At 45.6% G+C, this 19,901-nt stretch overlaps 1 protein-coding gene across 1 annotated transcript in view; it reads left to right on the top strand.

The window, feature by feature from the left end:
- The window catches only part of LOC147430301 (ATP-dependent (S)-NAD(P)H-hydrate dehydratase-like), a 174,177-nt gene that overhangs the window by 92,170 nt on the left and 62,106 nt on the right, over window positions 1-19,901 (top strand). The window contains exon 4 of the mRNA XM_086494773.1: window positions 5,446-5,557. Within this exon, the coding sequence (XP_086350899.1) occupies window positions 5,446-5,557 (112 nt within the window). The remainder of the gene's footprint in view (window positions 1-5,445; window positions 5,558-19,901) is intronic.

Consider the following 19,901-nt stretch of genomic DNA (forward strand, 5'->3'; position numbering starts at 1 on the left):
CACAGCTGTGCCCACAAATTCCTCAGCGCTGGGCTGGTGGTGGGTCAATGCATGCACGTGCTGAGGTGAAACGGTATCTCTTGGGTGGCTACTTTCAGGCGGCGAAGATAAGGCGGAAACTTTCGCGCTTTTTTTTCCCCCTTCGCACACCCTCCAGACTATCTCGCACGGGGGGCTTCAAGTGGGATCTATAGTTGAGGACCGAGGTGTTCGGGACATTTGGTAAAATTGGGGAGAAAAGTAAATTCGGGTAGGCTTGTAAATTCGGGGCAATCCTCACCCTATGTCTTGAACCCACGACCTCCCTGTTTCTATCCATGTGCACTAACCACTACGCCTGCATGTGTTCATTGAAATATATGGGATTCGAGTATGTCATATCGTAAACATGGGCCGATTAGTAAATTCGGGGTAAATTTGTAAATTCGGGTAGACTAGTAAATTCGGGGCAATCGTCAGATCTGATGGTCCACGATTGACGCCCCCATGTTTTCCTCATCCACCATTGATCCCACTTGAGCATGCCCATGTGATATAGTGATGAGGTTCGCACACCCCCAGGCAATCCAATTTCGTTGTTCGCTGGTTACCCTCACGCTCCTCATTGATTTAATGCTCATCATTTTAGCTTACATAAAAAGGCCCGCCCACTCTTTAAGTTACCGGACCTTTTTTAAATAGGTTTGAACCACTTAAAAGGGCCCCCACATAAAAAAAACTGAAATCCACTTCTTTGGTGAATAGAGTCACCCACAATCTCTTGGGAAAATCTCCCGCTTGAGCCGCTTACTTCTCTAGAGCGGCTAGATCTCCCTGCTCTTCTATTTAAGTGTGCTGACGGATGGGAGCGTGGCTTAATGTTCATCGTAAGCTCTCTTTCGTGCACACATCTCTCTCTCTCTCTCTCTCTCTCTCTCTCTCTCTCTCTCTCTCTCTCTCTCTCTCTCTCTCTCTCTCTCTCTCTCTCTCTCTCTAACATCTTGCTTATTTTACTTACGTGTCTTGAGCATCTTCCCCAGGCAATCATCTTCCCCATGGCGTCACACGACGCTTCTCCGCACGAGAATGGCGCCGCTAGCACGCATCAACCCATGGAGGAGATGCCTCTTTCTCCTCTCAACTCCACACACACGGGCTTCGTCCCGAGGGTACTCTTCCCCCATCTCCTGCTACGGATGCATCCCTAGTGGAGGTGCTACTACACCAACTATAGGAGATGCAACGGAAACTCACTGAGTTAATGCCACGTAGGACACGTTTTTGCCCGCGGCCATGAGCACTTTCCCTCTTCAGTTCCATCCCAACCCCTTCAAAGGGGAAAGAAGGAATGTGAAGAAACTGTTATTGACTCATGGTTGGCGAAATGGACAGCCTACTTTGATTTGTATCCTTTTGTTGATGCCCAACACATCAGTCAAATACAAATCATGCTCCAGGGCAAGGCTTATGCGGGGTGGGCTCGGTAACGACCTAAGCCAACGACTTGGGAAAATTTCCATACGGCCTTTCACGCTCGCTTTGTGCAAGTGGATGAGGTCGAGTGTTCAAGAAGCTATTCGAGTTGGAGGTGGGCAAGAAGACCCTGGATGCTTACTCACAGGATTTCGAGGACTTCATCCCAAAATGAAAGCCTTGGAAGACCTGCAGGTCATATTGCAGATGCTTTATCTGTTTGAATTGCCGCCAGCTTACGAAATCATGTTACTTTGCTAGAGGATATCTATAAGTTTGCCAAGAACTATGATAATACCTTGGCAGCTTTTGAAGGTGGCCCGACGAACGAGGAAACTCCCCTCCACGTCGACGTAGAAGTGTTCAAACGCTTCGGCAGTCACAAGTCAATCATTGTACCCTCCACAGAAGAAATCGAAGAATGATGGCAAATCAAAGGCATCTCGTATGGAGGATCAGTAGAAGAACCGTTGTTTCGACTGCCATCAGACCGGCCACTTCCGGGGCGACAAGGCGTGTCCTAAGCAAAAGAGGAAGTCGTCTACCTCCGCACCGGCGATACTTCGATAAACATCGTCAACAATCCAGGTACTTTGTCTTTTTCTGATTCAAAGATTTTTCATTTAAATGCACGTAGATGCCCGGGTTGTTGCGTTACGAAGGTTGTATTTGGCCCACACAATCTCATTACCGTTAAAGGAGAGATCAATGGCCACGCTTTGACGGTCTTATTTGACAATGGCTCTACTCATAATTTTATTTTTTCCTGTGTGGTACAGGCACTTAAGTTCAACATGTCACCCGCAGACCATCCGTATGTGGTCCGTTATGCGAAACTAGGAGCGACCAATAGACTGAGGTTGTGCCGCGACTTGACCTCCGAATCTAGCATTACCATGGAGTCTTGGAATTCCTCATCATGGGCCTTGAGCATCTAGATGTTATTTTAGGGATGCCATGGTTTTACGATAAGACAGTTTCTCTGTCTATGGATGATGCATCGCATACAGTTTTCTTTGAACTTGATGGTGTGTGCCATGTGGTCAGGGATCTCCTTCTTCCCTGACTGCTGATTATGATGTAAATTTGCTTTTAGCTAATGAATTCAATGCGTTGTCTCATGATTCCAGTGTGCAACTTGCAGTTTGTTGGGGTAAAGATTCTGTTGTCAATTTCCCGTCTCAATGTCATTCTCTTCTTTCAGAAACTGATGTTATTGCATTGGAAGTTCTAAAGTCACTGTCTAATCATGATGTAACTGTTAAGCGTTAGTTGGATTCCATTTTGGATGAATTTGCGGACGTCTTTCCGCCGGATTTATCAGATGGGCTTCCACTGTCTCGTGGGCCTGATCTCGATCATGAGATAGAGCTTTTACCCGGTAGCCATCGCATCTCTCAACAGCCTTATAGGTCAGCCTGAAAGAGAAGACGAGATAGTTAGACAACTTCAAGCCTATCTTGCAAAGGTTTTATTGAACCTATTCAGTCTCCATGGGGCGCTCCGGTTCTTCTCGCTAAAAAGAACAGAGGAATGCGCTTTTGCGTGTATCACAAAGGCCTCAATAAGGTCACTGTCAAGAATAAGTATCCGTTACCTCGCATGGACAGCCTTATGGATCGACTCTTGGATGCTCGTTATTTCGCCAAGATTGATGTACATTCGGAGTACCATCAGACATGGATACATCCGCGTGATGTCCCAAAAACAGTGTTTTGTACACGGTATGGACATTTCCAGTTTTTGGTTTTACCCTTTGGGTTGACCAACGCTCCTGCCACTTTCCAACAAATTATGAATGATCTCTTTCGTCCGTATTTTTTCCTCGAAGATATCTTAATTTATAGCAAAACACTCGAGGAGCATCTGCAATACCTTTGTCTCGTCTTGCGTATTTTGAAGTGAGAAAAGTTGTATTCGAAGCAAAGCAAGTGCGAATTTTTCCGCATGGAATTTCTGTATCTGGGACGCCTCTGAGTTGGCTATGGAGAGAGGTAGTGGAGAAGTATTCCATTCGGAATGGATTATTTTTCAAGCAAAGCAAAGTGTGTGTGGCATGATGCACCTAGTGTAGGACACCTTGGCATACACCGTACTCCGGCCTTTGATTGGCCGGTATTTTTATTGGCGGCACATGAAAGCTTTTGTTGAAAAGTGTATGCGAGAATGCGCACAATGTCAGCTCAACAAAGCTGAACAACAAAAACGCATATGTGAGCATTTGTGTTGCATTGTGATGTGCCAACCACTGAATATTTCTTATTGGATGAGATACTTCTGGAAAGTCAACGACCCAGGATATCAAGAGTTCCGATTTCGAATAAGACTTCTTATTGGATGAGACTCCTTGTTTGGTCTCATAGGTCATTTTGGCCTTTTGAAGTCGTTGAATATAACATTTCATTTGATTCTCTCTCTCTCTCTCTCTCTCTCTCTCTCTCTCATATATATATTCAGCAAGATTGAACCAAGTAGCCGAATTGCCAAACATGTTGACTTGCTTGTGTTTAGTTGTGGTGCATTAGGTTCATAATATATAACATTCTATGTTTGCAAGCTTGAAACTCAAAGATGCTGAACTTGAATGAAAAAAAAAAACGTATCTATACACACACATGTTTGTAGGTGTGTGTGTGTGTGTGTATTTTTTTTTTATTGTGTGCGTGTGCGTGTGTGTGTGTGTAATAGGTGTTTCAATCCGACGTTTGAGTAAGTCCCACACGAGGGTTAGAACGTTTCGGGGTGAAAGATCCTGTTTCAGGGGTGAAACATTTCGAGGTGACACTTATATAGACATGCTTCATCCTACCCTCATGTACCCCATCCACTATTTTCATTTTTCATGCCTTCTATGCCACACAAGCACGCATCCACAATCTCCGAGACAACGGAGACGTTTTTTTGTTGATTATATCTTGCAACATCAGGATGACATTGACATGATGATCAAGACAGGTGAGCATAATGTGATGAGGAAGGTTTTTTTTTTTTTGTGTGTGTGTGTGTGTGTGTGTGTGTGTGTGTGTGAGAGAGAGAGAGAGAGAGAGAGAGAGAGAGAGAGAGAGAGAGAGAGAGAGAGAGAGAGAGAGAGAGATTATTGACGTTTGTAGAAGCTACATTGAGCTGGTCTATCAGAAAAAACCATGTACAGAAATCAGTAGCCCCCCTCTCCATGTACACAAGACATTAATACTCTCTCTCTCTCTCTCTCTCTCTCTCTCTCTCTCTCTCTCTCTCTCTCTCTCTCTCTCTCTCTCCATGCACCACGCATGCCAGATAGTTTGCTCTGATGAAGCATGACTTGTGAAACAAAATTCTTTGTTTATTCCATGATTCTTCAAACATTAATTAAGTTAAAGGAAAACTAGGTGGCATGCACACTCGCTAGATTGATTCTTCAAAAGAAGCATGACTTATGACTTCGTGTTTAATCCGTGTCTCTTCTAATTATATTTAAGGGAAAATTACCAAAATGCCCCTCTAATTTGTGGAAATTCCCAAAATACCCTTGTATCTATTTTGGTTGGATTATTCAAGCTTATCAGTTCTTTATTCTTTTTTGACAATCGAGATCCGTTTTTGAGTGCTTAGCATGTAATTTGTCACAAGTTACCTCGCGAAAAAGGGCACTCAAATTCTTGTTTTAGTATCTTGTATTGATAGACAATCAGTCTTCTTATGAAAGGTACAAATTTTTTTATCTTTGGTGAAATTCAATCTCACAATCAGGGGTACTTTGGGAATTTTGGAAAATTGGAGGGGCATTTCGGGAATTTATGACAAAATATTGGGGGTATTTTGGGAATTTTTGAAATTTGAGGGGTATTTGGGGAATTTCCACAAATCAGAGGGGTATTTTGGTAATTTTCCCTTTATTTAAATTAAAGTGCTTCGATACTTTTACCGTAGAGGTACGGGAGGGTTAAATTCGGCTGCATTGTTTACTAAAATTTATTCTTGCCTACTGGGCTAAATTTTTTTTTCTGCCATCAGCGGAGATGAAGCATCTGTCAAAGGAAAGGTTCTTGTGGAAATTGAGAAATGGCTTGGGCGTTTCGATTGCCTTATTATTGGACCAGGTCTTGGCAGAGACCCATTTTTGCTGGTATTGACAGCTACTTTCTAAATCTGCAATGTATAGTCTTCAACCTTCCAAAGAGAAATTGTTTAGTTGTTCTGTAGATCAACGCTTTGTGATTTCATGGTCTTCCTTTACCTTCATTGGTCAATCACTTCATGGAGAAACTTTGGTAGGGACTATGTAAATAATTGCACCTATTTCAAAATACGAATGGTCTTCAATGTAGCTCTTGGCCAAGGTGCATGTGAAGAGGCTGATACAAATGTTTTAGACATGCACTAAAATTTCTCCCCATCCATCCTTTTTCTTGGCTTACAGAAGAGGAGAACGGAATGGTGGCTGTCTATACACGGAAGGAATTCTTATTGCATCAATTGCTGCCCTGATCATCATTCGATTCATCTTTTTTGATGCCACATGCATACCTACAAACTGGCGCAAATGGATAACCCTGGATACTAGACATCACTCTGCAGGCATTGCATACTACCCATTTAACCTGGCATGGTGGCCCCAAAAGTCCTGTAGCCTCGTTGCTGCATCTGTGGATTCGGATTACCAGCCATCTCGGAAAAAGGAAGCAGAACCGCAATATGCCGACGTGGCTAGGAAACCCCCCATTGATGTTGTTGCATCTGAAAAATAGTTCAACCGTTTTTTATTGGACAACTTGGTGCCCTTGGTAATACATTAAATCTGGGAATTGATTGGTCCCCTCTACTGCTTCCACTGCTGATTCTCATGTGCTTTGCATATCTGGAATCTTCACATCACTCCAAGTAGTCCATGAGTATGTCAACCTCAGATTCCTCTCAGTAATACTATTGGGATGAAAAGGGCCATGATCATTGAGATAATGATCGCTTCCTGATTGCTCCTCACCATCTTCAATCTCTACCTCTTCTTTGGCAATGGCCTCCACTTCTTCACACTCCTCCTCCTGTTGATTGGTGAGAGAAATTGATGCAAAGATGAAGTCTGTGTTTGCGAACTTGGGCACGGTCGTCACTCCCCTTCTGGAAACTCTCTCAGATTAGAAAGTATCCATTGGAGTAGGGTATTCTCATCCACTCTAGTTCTGCGAGCTCCTCCTCAAGCGTGTTCTCTCTCTCAAAAAGGATTGTGTCAGGTTGATCAGGTGGTTGATTCTGACGGGCATGTTCTCTCCTTTCACAATGCAGCTCGTCATGTTTGGTGGGAGCTTCAGCTCATTCTTTCGGATTTGACCCCAATATCTCCATGCACAATGGACTCCCGTTTGTTGAATTGGCGCCTGTCCACCATTAGTTTTGTTTGCATATCGGCTGCCTCGGTTTATGCATTCTTACAATCTGATGCTTGGATAGTGCAGCATGGCAACCACTTATGGTCGATTCACAAATCTCATTTGTGGTGGAAGCTCACTTTGTGTCGTATCTGGCAGAATCGTTTGCGTTTGAAGGAGCGCGTTTTCCTATGGTGATGTTTGGTTGGTGTTCTACCAGCTGCAATGCTGCTGAAAAATCTTGCTCTGGCAGTGTCGTCACTCTTGTACATTCTATCGTGAGGTCTCGTCTGTTGAAGGAGCGCATTTTCCTATGGTGATGTTTGGTTGGTGTTCTACCAGCTGCAATGCTGCTGAAAAATCTTGCTCTGGCAGTGTCGTCACTCTCGTACATTCTATCGTGAGGTCTCATCTGCTCTACGACTTCGATTCCCCTCAGCCACCTTTCATAGACGGTTATGGCTTTTTGGAGTGCTCCAGCCTCCACATTCTCAGTTTGAGTTCTTTTTTTGTTGGGTCAGATTTTGGCTTTGTGGGCTCTATGGCATCATCGTAACCTTCGGATGTTCCATAGTTCCCTTGCTAATCCTTTCCACTACTTCAAGTTGTCGCTTGGGCAATCGTTACACTATGCTTATGAGGCTGGAGACGTCTCCCTTGGTGCTTATAGGATTTTCTTTGACTGTTTTTAAACCGTTTTCTGATGGGTTTTCCTCGTCTTGAGGTTTCCCACTTGTACATTAATCTAAGAGATTTACCAAAAAAAAAGGTGTGTGTGTGTGTGTGTGGTTGAGCCCACTGCCTCGCGTCGTCTCATTATTTATCCCGGGATGGTCCAGTGGCCCACTTCAGGACAGCTGACATGCATACCATATGGAGTTATAGCCGGGGGGGGGGGGGGGGGGGGGGGGGGGGGGGGGGGGGCGACCGTACATCATGGGATCCAGAGAGGCCACCAACCTGCTTAGCTCTTTCACCATCCCGCCCATACCTATTCGAAGACGCCACACCCTCCAAATACACGACACGCCCCCCACACACCACGATCCAATTCACACATGAGCTGGCCCCCATATACTAGACAGAGGTTCGAGAAGGGACTCCTTTTACTACACCCCTCTATGCCACTGCCCATGCTCACCTCCCACATCACATTTGTCCTTCAGACATCGGTCATTATCTCTTTCCCGCACACCACCCACACACAACCCCACCCCCCCCCCAGGGGCTATGCCATAGAACAGCTGTATGATGATGAGTGCAAAGACCTTTATCGCCGCAGCTGACCCTTGGGGAGATCGTTGATCAAGAAGCTAGATGCCAGCTGAAGATACTCAACACGCCGAAAGCAGCAAGCTTTCAAGGAGGCAAAAGAGCTAGAGCTATACCTCTTATTCATGAGCATGGACAGTGCCACAACATGGTGCACCCTTCGAGAGCCACTCTCGATACCCCTATTGAGGACCTACAGGTATGGCACGCTTATGCAGAGAGACTCTATGAGGTACCAAACCGGCTTCTAATTCCACAGCCATCCAGACCTCGACCAACGAGCTCTTCTTTCTTCATAGCAGAGACGGTCAAGAAGGCCATCCACCACCTACAGCACTGCCGGTCTTTAGATCATACAAGATTATAGAGTGAGCTCTTGTATTGTGTGCATGTCTCTTAACACCATGGATAGGAGTGATTGTAGCTAAATTGAACTGAAGTAACATCTTCCAAGGTTCATAGCCTAGGAAGAAACCGCGAACAATGAGCTTGTGCACGGCTTTGTAACTTCGGATCAATGACACCCAAACCTCCCTCTGCACAGGGGAGAATCACAGTGGACCATCGAATTCTAGTCCGAGTGTCTCGAGTGCTGTATGATCCTCTAAATAGGAAGTTCCGAATCGAGTACCTCACCTGGCCAAAACGCCCTTATGGAGCGTCCAGCATGATGCAATATACCAAACAGAGGCCAACAACATTTGATTGGTCACCAATGCTCGACCAGCCAAAGAGAGATGCTGCGAAGACTAAAAGCAAAGCTTTCTACGCATCGACTGCATAACAGGTGCGAACTGCTGTTCGGAAGTCACATTCAGACCTTCCTGAAACCCCAGGTATCTACAAGATTGACCAGGTCTCAACCAAGTAAAACCATCGACTGTACCCCAGGTCGGCATGTCATCAACCCCCACAAGAATGCCAAAAGACTTGTGCGAGTTGATGTGTGCACCACTACCTTAACAATATATATCCAAAGAGGGATGAATCGTATCTAAAACATCCGAGGCATAGCATAAAAACAGTAGAGTGTCATCGGCATACTCTTAATCTACCAAATTTGGCTCATCTTCAGCGAGCATCAGGAGAGCCCTAATAGGAGAGCTTTAACACCTGGCTGCTGCGCCCTGATGAAATCCGACATTATCTCAGCCACAAATAAATACAAGTAAGCTGCCAGCAGACAGCCCTGCCTGATTGAACAAGAGAGCTCCAACAAATCCTAAATAGTCACAGCACTAGAAGCTGAGCTATATAAAGCTGAGACGCCTCTAATCCAAGCATTTAGAAAACATACCTGAAGTAGGGATCCCTCAAGAAAACACCAATCAACTTTGTCATAGGCCATCTCCAAATTGAGGAGGAGGATCGCCAACGGCGTATGTGACGATCGAGCCCACTTTAATGCCTGATGAAAGCAAAACAAATTGTCGAGAATACACGGATCCTAAACAAATCCTGTGTGAGAACTTCGTATGAGGTCCAGCAGAAAGGGATGCAGTCGAGCACAATCAATTTGGCCAATAACTTTTTAATCGAAGAGAGAAGGGTGATGGGTGGCCATTGCCTCAAACGAGTGGTATCCCCTCCCTTTTGTATAAGAGATATAAGGCCTGAACACATCGACTGCGGTATAAGACCCGTATCAAATATGTTGTGGAAACCTCTCAAGAGCCACAATTGTACATCATCCCAATGAGTCGTGAAAAAACCTCTAGTGAGACCATCATCACTTGGACAAGAGGAATGAGCCAAACTATGCATTGAATCTCGTAACTCATCCAAGGAGAAAGGAGCCTTCAGCTGAAGGCACATATTTGTAGTTACGCGCCTTCTCGTAAAGAGCCAGCCTATAAAATCTCTAGAGTGATTGCCTCAGTTGTGAACAAGTGCTCATAGAAATCTGAAGCAATAGCTAGCACTTGATCTGGCTCGTCATGCAGCACCCCTGCAGAGTCCTTGATCGCACGCATTGTAGACCCAGCTGGTCTCTCTTTGTGCATAGCAAAGAAATCCTTGTTCATTCTATCCCCTCGAGAGATTCAATGGGTCGCCAAAGCATGAGAGTAAAACTCAGACCTATGTCCCGGAGCCGGCGTAGTTCCTCCAGAATCTCAATATGTCTTCCTACAAAGTAAGGATCATGTGGAGAGTCCTGAAAGAACATGCCGTCTCCCTACTACACAAACGACTGGACTCTTGAAGGCAAGATGCTAACAACTGTGCAGGTGCAGCAGTAGAAGGTGCCTCCTCTAACCAAAGCTGCTGTAACTGTCGACGTAGGTCCTGCTTCAAAAGGACCCTCTTTGGGATCCGAGCACCTCTTCTTGGGGCCGAAGGGACCCCAAAAGAGATGTAAAGCAAAACAGGGAAATGATCCAACAATATAGTACCGGCCCAAATGAAGGTGGCACCACCCCTCGATGCTGCCCATGCAGCAACATAAAATCTATCCAAATGCTCTAGTAGTCTGGCTGCCCCCTTGAATCCCCATGAGTAGCAAAGAGATCCCTAATGACGACCAAACGCCGGAATGTGCCAAGCATCCGCAGAGTGTGTCGCTAACAAAAAATGCTCTGCTTTAAGGGTGAAATCGATGATAACACCGGCCTACATGCAAAACGCAATCCGCATCAGAATCGATATTGTTGAAATCACTACCAATAACCAAACTCTCAACAGGAGGTAGAGAGGTAGTCCAAGTTGTCCAAAAACGAGCACGATCACGGGGCCTATTGGGAACATTGACTGAAAGAAATCTCACCAAAGTCTCATCAAACTGGGTTGCCACATGCATTGCTCTGCCCACTACCAGAAGCCCATGAAGGTGCAGCAATTTTATGTTTTTGAATGAGCAAAACATCCACCTCACCAACAATTTGTCTCTGCAAGTCCCGTCTCAAAAGCATTCTTCTAGACCATCTCAATCAAGATGCCTGCAACCCATTGGTGTTCCAAAGTCATCACATGAGTATCCATCACATAAACAATCATCACAACAGGAAGAGAAGAAAGGAGCTAACTCGCAACAAGTTTGCTCGTGCTCGGGCAAGGAAGCCAGCATTTGTTAGCTGATAACATGAAGAAGCTCAGACTGGACAAGATTGGTGGCCACCAGAATGTTCGCAAAAATGAAGTGGTGATGTTGGACCATATGTGCTGGGTTCCGAATGCAGAGAGAGGCCTAGTAAGGGACTTAGCTTATGGTCGGACATAGTATCACAAATTTCCTCCTGAATGCTGAAGCATCTCAAAAGCATACATCTCGAACCATGTAGGCAAGTCTCCCCAAGGCTGTAGTCACAGGGGACAAAGCATATAAATTACATAGATCAGGAAGAAACCACAGTATGTATGCATCAAGCCACAGCATGCATAACATCGCCTATATCCAAAAGGCCCACAACCCAAGAATACACCACAGCCAGTATACATAGGAACAGTGTAACCCATTGTATACTGTGTACAAGCAAAAAGAGCCATCTGTTTTTAGTAATATCGGAGCATACATTAACCTGTAAGCATACTGCAAACTATGAAGCTAGTGGCGCTGCCTCTTGACAGAGGCAAAACGGTGGAATTCTATAATCTCTGTGTGCCATGTGCGCTGAGGCTCACGCTCACACTGCCTGAGGCTCACGCTGCACGTTTGTCTCGCGCAGTCCTACGCGTAGCACGTCAAAGCTGTTCTACGCGTAGCAAGTCCAGTAGTCGCCCCAGCTGTTCTACACATAGGAAGTCAAGATCCCCTACGTTTAAGCTTATTTCAATTTTTAAGCCCTAAGGTAAATTTCAAGCCTAAAGAGATTTTAAGCCCTCTCTTTGCATCCAAGTTTAAAGCGATTTAAGGCCTTAAGGTAAAATTGAAATAATTTTGCCATACTCTCAGTCCCTCACCCTAGTACCCTAGTACCCTATCCCAGATTTGGGGCTCGGGTTCGATGGACCCACCTACCGAAGGGGAAGGGCCAGGTGTAGATAGCTACACCACCCCAAAAAAAACAACGGCTACTTTCAAACGAAGAAACAGAGCTACTGTACTATCACCAGGATCCTTACACGTTGGGAAAACCTCGAGGATACATGATGAGCTACTGATGGAGAAGGTCCAGGTGATGCTCAAATCAGAGCTAAACTATATGAGGGATGACATCAGGAAAGAAATGCACGCGAAGGCCGAGAGCTACAGGAACTCCATGTATGGAGACATGATGAGAGAACTTAGGAGAGAGATCCGGGGGATACAGAATGAGGAAATTCAGATCGTGAAAACGGAATTACGAAACCTAATCAAGGCCGAAGTAAATGTAACAGAATGCGTTATGCAAAAGAAACTCGATGAGGCAGTAACCAGGTTTGAAGCATGGAGAACAAATATGGAAAAGCACATGGAGGAAAAAGATGCAATAATCGAGGAGCTAAAAGGAGAACTTGCGGCTTGCAAATCTGCAACTAAGGAGAAGGGAGACGACCAACCTTCGGTGCTGAAGGAGCTCGAGGACATGAAGGATCAGATGAAAGCTCTACGGGAAGGAGATGAACAGAAATCGAAAACGGCATCTTCGTGGGCAGAACGTCTTGTTAAGACACAAGAAAAGGTTGATGAAGCAGAGAAATGGATTGAGGATGCGAAGAAAGGGAAGGCCCAGATGCCTGAGACCACACCTACTTCCACCATTATTAATATGACCATTGAGGAAGAGCAGAAAAGGAAGACTCGGGCTATGCATGTGCGGGTCACAGGAGTCAAGGACAAAGAGAATGTAGATGAAGAGGTGAGGGAACTGCTACAACGCACGGTCATCACAAAGCCTACTCACGCAAGTGCATGGAGAGTGGGCAAGAAAGGAGTCGATGAGAAGGGAAACGTAAAGGATAGGGCACTTATTCTCCGCTTCCCGAATATAGAAATAAGGAAAGAATTTCTAAAGAAGAGGCCAACTCTTAAGAAAACTGGTATTTTCCTGGGAGATGACCTTACATTGGCACAAGTGGCACACATGCAAGAGTTGATGCTAGAGATCAGGGCAGCAAGAGAAAAAGGGAAAATCGCCTTTTATCAAGGAGGGAAAGTAGTGGTTCTGGAAAAGCGCTCATCATGACGGTGCGAGACCTATGGGGTGACGCTCCGGATAGCGACGTGGAATTGTAATGGATCATATAGGCTAGATGTAGGTGCCTTTGAAGACAGCTTCAAGGACAGAGACATAGTTTTCTACTCAGAGACACACCAGATACCGGGACAGCTTATGCCACATGTGAAGGGGTATTTATGGGAAACAGCTGGTCGACCAGACAAGAGATCTCTACGAGGTAGCCGGGGTTCAGGAGGAGTAGCAGTCTTATTTAAAGAGGAGCTGAAACCACTACTACAGATTATCAGGAAAGATGAACAAGCAAGGTATATGTGGGTCAGAATGAAAGCCGAGACAAGTAGATTTCTATATATCGCTATATGCTACTTCCCTCCAAGTACATCAGTCTACTCCTCACCTAAAGGACAGTCCCCTTTCTCCATATTGAATAATGACATATGGGAGTTCTCTAGAGAAGGAGACATCGTCCTCTTAGGAGACTTTAATGCCAGAACGGCCAACTCTCAAGCAGTATTCTATGATACTTCTGAGGAAATGCTCAGAGAAGTGGATTTATCACAGGAGGGGCTTACTAGAAACTCACAAGATAAAGAACACTGAATACGGGAGACATCTCATGGAGATGGCAACTACACATGGTTTGGCCATACTTAATGATCTAGAGAATTTCCCTTTATCTGGGGGATTCACATGCTTCCCGCACAGGCATGGGGCCAGCACAGTGGATTATGTCATGACTTCACCAAGCTTTATTTCTAGTATCTAAGACTTTATGGTGGGACCCAGACCGGTTGGGATTGCAGTGGATCATGCTCTCTTGACCTTAACAATCTCCTTCCAATACAATGCCTCTCAAGTACCAAGGAAGAAGACGCACACAAGATATACTTTCACACCAGAGACTGATTCAGTCTATGTGGAACAAATCTATAATAGGATGTGGGCAGCCGAGCCAGTACATACTGTAGAGGAGATCACTTCTCAGCTAACAGAGATACTACATGGAGCAGCACAAGAGGCATACCCACATACTCAGCCTGATCAGAAGAGAGGATCTGGGAACATGCCTCAAAACAGTTGGTACGATGAGGAATGCAGAGAGACGAGAACCCAGGTCCAGAAAGAGCTTACACTTGGGATCCTCACATATAAGCAGTCTCGGATTGCTCTTCGGTGTATAGTATGTCGCAAGAAAAGGGCATTTTTAGCCAAACTGGAGAAGGATTTAATCAGCTCTTCTTGAGTCAGGACTCACATGAGGCCTGGCGTTTATTTCACGAGCACTCATCGCCTCCGACAATTACTTCTCCTAAGATTTGGGGTCAATATGTAACATCATTATATATGGTATCTGGACAGCCTCCACTACCAGATCCGCTAGAGCCATGCCCTGCTACTAGTACTTTCTTTACTACAGAAATGGTGGAAAAAGCCATTGATAAGATGAAGACAAGAAGAGCATATGATCATGAGGGTCTAGTAGCAGAACATTTGATCCATGCAAGGGATCTACTTTCAGAAGTCCTTGCTCATCTGTTTAATCGGGTCATGTGTGAAGGATTACCTGAATCTTGGAAATTATCTACTATCGTACCTATTTTCAAGTTAGGGGATCCTATGATACCCGGGAACTACCGTACCATTATGGTGGGTCACACATTGACCCGACTGTACGCATCCATTCTGGAACAAAAACTGAGTAGATGGGCAGAGAATGAGGGCATAAGGGCAACAAGACAAGCTGGATTCAGGAGGGGTTATTCCACTCTAGATCATATTCTTACGCTCAGAGCCATTATTGAAGAAGGAAGAGCAAGCGGGAGAAGAATGTATTGTTGCTTTGTGGATTTTCGGAAAGCGTTTGATACAGTACCAAGGGCCAGATTGATGCACAGAATGCAAGAGTTAGGGGTCCCCAAAGAGATTATCTGGGGGATCATGGCCTTATATGGGTCAGTAAATGGTTATGTACGTACTCCAGAAGGGGATTCCGACATTGTTCATTCCACCGTTGGAGTAAAGCAGGGATGCCCACTGTCCCCTACTTTATTTGGTATGTATATAGATGAGGTATCAGATTACATTGATAGAGAGGGTGACAGAGGTGCTCAACTTGCAAGGTCATGGATCCCTTTGTTGTTGTATGCAGATAATATTGTATTGATAGCAGAATCACCAGAGGGAATGCAAAGGCAGTTAGATGCATTACATAAATTTGCGGAGGGCAGCGGACTGTCGGTGAATTTGGGTAAAACCAAAGTTATGGTGTTTAACACCACACCGCAGTGGGTTAGGAGATCGGCACCTACATTTGCATATGGCCAGGATGGATGCACATACCTTGGTGTGGTATTTGCACGACTCAAGTTTACTCTTAAGAAAGCAGCGGAGGCTAGATTGTCTAGAGCCTTTGCGGCCTTGGGAGGGTTGGAGAGGATGTGTTCACAAGTGCAATTTCAGGAACCAAGAACAAAACTTTGGCTCTTTGATACTGTGGTGGCTTCGGCTATGCTTTATGGGGTCCAGATTTGGGGACCATCTGTGGATCAGGATAATTGGAAGCCAATGGAGAGACCTTTGGTATCTATGATTTCCCGAATGATTAGGGCCAAGGCCTCCGTACCACACGCGATTATCCAAGTGGAACTAGCTGCCCCTCCGATAGAAATTGAAGCTCTTACCAGATCAGTGTCCTTTATACATGGTTTGTGGGATACAAATAATTGCCGCTATACTAGATTGGCCCTCGAATCCTCTCGACAGTTAGCAATGAAAAGGGATACATCATGCTTGTATGCGCAACCGTCTTCGTGGTTTCAGAGACACGGGTTCAGTATGGAAAGATTACCCCCCTACCAATACTCTCTTGAGGCTCCATCACAGGCAATTACACGAACGGAGATTAATAAAATCATCTGTCAGGATCTTATACAGTTGGATACTAAGAGGACATGGGTAGACCCTACACAAGAATTGAGCACGAAGATGGCCGACTACAAAGAAAACTTCCTACAGCTATCTGAAGATGGATTTGTGATTCGCCCGAGCTACATGGATACCCACCTGTCTCATGGTTTGAGATGTGTTATTGGTCAGATTCGTACATCCTCACACCAGCTGGAAATTGAATTTGGCAGATTTAGGGGAATCCCACCTGAGAGCAGAATTTGCAAGTTATGCGGAATGGAGCCAGAGACAAAATTACACTACATATGCCATTGCACCATATACTATGAGATACATGGGCGTTTCCATTGCTTATTTAAAGAAGGCTTTGGACCTCTAGATAGAGTCATGCAATACCAAGATCAAAGATGCTTAGGCTTGTACCTACTGGAAATACATCGGCACAGGGATAATCTAATGAGAAGACAAAGAGCACTACAACCTCAGAGGCAGATCACAGATTTCTTCGGATCGAGAGAAGCAGGAGGAGAAGGAGAAGCAAGAGACCAGCAGCCAGCACAAAGGAGTACCCACATCCATACCAAAGGCACCCTCATTGACAGGGCGATTGAGCTTAGGAAATCGAGACAACCACGACCGAGATGCAGAAGCACACTTCACCGGAGGAGACTACAACAAAGGATTAGAAGCATTCTAGCCAGACACCCAGAATGCTCCTAAGAAATTTATTTAATACTTTGTATTTAGTTTTTCACGTTTATTTTCACACTTTCACACTTTTCACACTTAGTACTTTAGTACTAAGGTACCCAGACTTTGTAACAGATTCACCACTTTTGTATCAGTTTGGTCTCATAGGTCATTCTGGCCTTTTTGAAGACGTTAATATAACATTTCATTTCATTTCATTTCTCTCTCTCTCTCTCTGAGGACGAGAAGGCTGAGGGGAGGAGACTGAGGCGAAGGCGAGCAGGCTGAGTCAAACCCTCTCGCGCTGCCAACTTGCTGGACGAAGGACGAGCTCGTCGCGTTGCCAACTTGCTGAACGAAGGACGAGGGACGAGCTCTCTCTCTGCTGGACAAGGGACGAGGGCGAGCTCCTGGTCGAGGGCGAGCAGGTGGACCTGGTCGAGCTGCTGGTCCTGTGTCAAGAAGGCGAGCAGCTTGCCAAGGGCGAGGACAAGGGCCCTAACCTCTGAAGGACGAGGGCGAGCTGTGCCAAGGGCGAGAGCTAGCTGCCTACCAAGGGAGAGGGCTAGAAGAGCCAAGGGCGACCAGACGAGACCAGTGCCAGGGCGAGGATCCAGTGCCAGGGCGAGGATGAGAGCAGTCAAGTCGGCCAGGACGAGGGCGAGGACTTGGTGACGAGGGCAAGGCCAACCAGGGCGGAGGCCAGACCTCCGCTGGTGAGGGCCTTGACTCAGTGCTCGCTTTGTTCTTCTCTCTCAAATGGACCAACCAGTCGAGGATGGTGATGCAAGTGGCTTCACCACCCCACAAAAAATGAAAGCGACATTCAAGCGGAGGAACAGAGATAGCATACTCTCGCCAAGCTCATTACGGGCAAGGAAAACCGTCAGAATCCAAGATGATTTAATGATGGAGAGGGTTCAAGTGATGATTAAATCTGAGCTCAGCTTTATGAGAGATGACATCAGGAAAGAGATGTACGCAAACGCAGAGAGTTATAAGAATTCTATGTATGCAGATATGAGGAAAGAATTTGATAAAGCGATGCTTGGTAAGCATGATGAGATGTATATATCTGTGAAAGGGGAGATGCAGGCTCTAATGCGGGCAGAAGTGAATGTAATGGAATGTATTATGCATAAAAAGTTGGATGAGGCAATTGCAAGCTTTGAATCTTGGAAAACCAATGTGGAAAAGTGCATGAAGGAAAAAGATGCAGTGATTGAAGAGCTTAAAGGGGAACTTGTAGCGTGCAAAATTATGCCCAAAACGGAAGGGGGAAATCAGCCCTCGATGTTAAAGGAGCTCGAAGATATTAAGGAGCAGGTGAAAACTCTGTGCGAAGGGGAAGAACTAAACTCGAAAGAGGCTTCCTCATGGGCGGAGCGCCTTTCTAAAACACAGGATAAAGTTGACGAAGCAGAAAAATGGATTGAAGGTGCAAAGAAAGGGAAGGCCCGGATGCCAGAAGCCGCACAGACTTCTACCATCATCAATATTACCATTGAGGAGGAACAGAAGAGGAGGAGTAGAGCCCTCCATGTGCGTATTATTGGTATCAAAGACACCGAGAATGTAGAAGACGAAGTGAAGGAACTCTTGCAGCGCATGGGCATCCCGGAACCTATGCACACAGGTGCTTGGAGAGTAGGAAAGAAGGGAGTGGATGAGAAGGGAAACGTCAAAGAGAAAGCACTTATTTTGCGTTTCCCGACTTTGGAAACAAGGAAGGAATTCCTGAAGAAGAGACCAGCACTTAAGAAAACTGGAATATTTATGGGGGATGACCTTACTTTAGCACAAATAGCACATATGCAAGAGTTGATGCCAGAGATCAAGGCAGCAAGGGAGAAGGGAAAAATTGCCTTTTATAGAGGAGGGAAAGTAGTGGTTTTGGAAAAACGCACAGCATGACGGTGCGAGACATATGGGACCACACTCCGGATGGCGGTATGGAATTGTAATGGATCATATAGGCTGGATGTGGGTGCCTTTGAGGATAGCTTCAAAGATAGAGACATTGTCTTTTACTCAGAGACACATCAAAAATCTAGACAGTCGATGCCAAATGTGACTGGTTATTTATGGGAGACAGCTTGTCGGCCAGACGCTAGATCCCAGCATGGGAGTCGAGGTTCAGGAGGGGTAGCAGTCTTATTCAAGGAGGTGTTGCAGCCGCTATTACAGATTGTCCGGAGAGATGACCAGGCGAGATACATGTGGGTGAGACTGAGAGCTGAGACAGGCAGATTCTTATACATTGCTATATGTTACTTTCCCCCTAGCACATCAGTCTATACCTCACCTAGAGGGCAATCCCCTTTCTCTATACTTGATGATGACATATGGGAGTTCTCTAGAGATGGAGATATCATTCTCTTGGGAGACTTTAATGCCAGGACGGCCAACTCCCAAACGGTATTTTATGATACCTCGGAGGAGATGCTTAGAGAGATGGATATATCGGAGATGGGACTTGATAGACACTCACAGGATAGAGAGCACAGAGTATGGGAGATACCTCATGGAGATGACGACTACGCATGGTCTGGCCATACTTAATGGTCTAGAGATTTTTCCTTCGTATGGGGGATTCACATGCTTTCCACACAGACATGGGGCCAATACGGTGGACTATGTCATGACTTCACCGAGCTTCATCTCTAATATTCAGGATCTCAGTGTGGGTCTTAGGCCTGTTGGAGTAGCAGTGGACCATGCTCTCCAGACTTTTTCAGTCTCTTTCCAGTATAGTGCCTCTCAGACACCACGGAGGATTGCACACACACGGTATACTTTTACACCAGAGACGGATTCAGTTTATGTTGGAAGAAATTTACAGACGCATGTGGGCAGCCGAGCCTGTATATACTGAGGCGGTGCGGGGCGGGCAACAAGAAAGGCGGCCTCTAAACACCCCTCAAGGCTCCCGTGCTGCTCAATTGGGGCTGGGGCAACCACAAGCACAACAAAACAACAAACCCACAGCCAAACCCAAACAAGATAGGGGCACCACCTAGTTATGGTATGCGAACTAGGACGCAAGAGAGATTTTTGGTAAAACCAAGAAGATGCACCACACAACACACACAAACAACCTCACACCAAGACACACAAAATGGATCAGAGAGAGCTAGAG

Source organism: Adiantum capillus-veneris, chromosome 22, assembly GCF_014529385.1.
Source record: "Adiantum capillus-veneris isolate H3 chromosome 22, ASM1452938v2, whole genome shotgun sequence".
In the NCBI taxonomy this organism is placed as follows: domain Eukaryota; kingdom Viridiplantae; phylum Streptophyta; class Polypodiopsida; order Polypodiales; family Pteridaceae; genus Adiantum; species Adiantum capillus-veneris.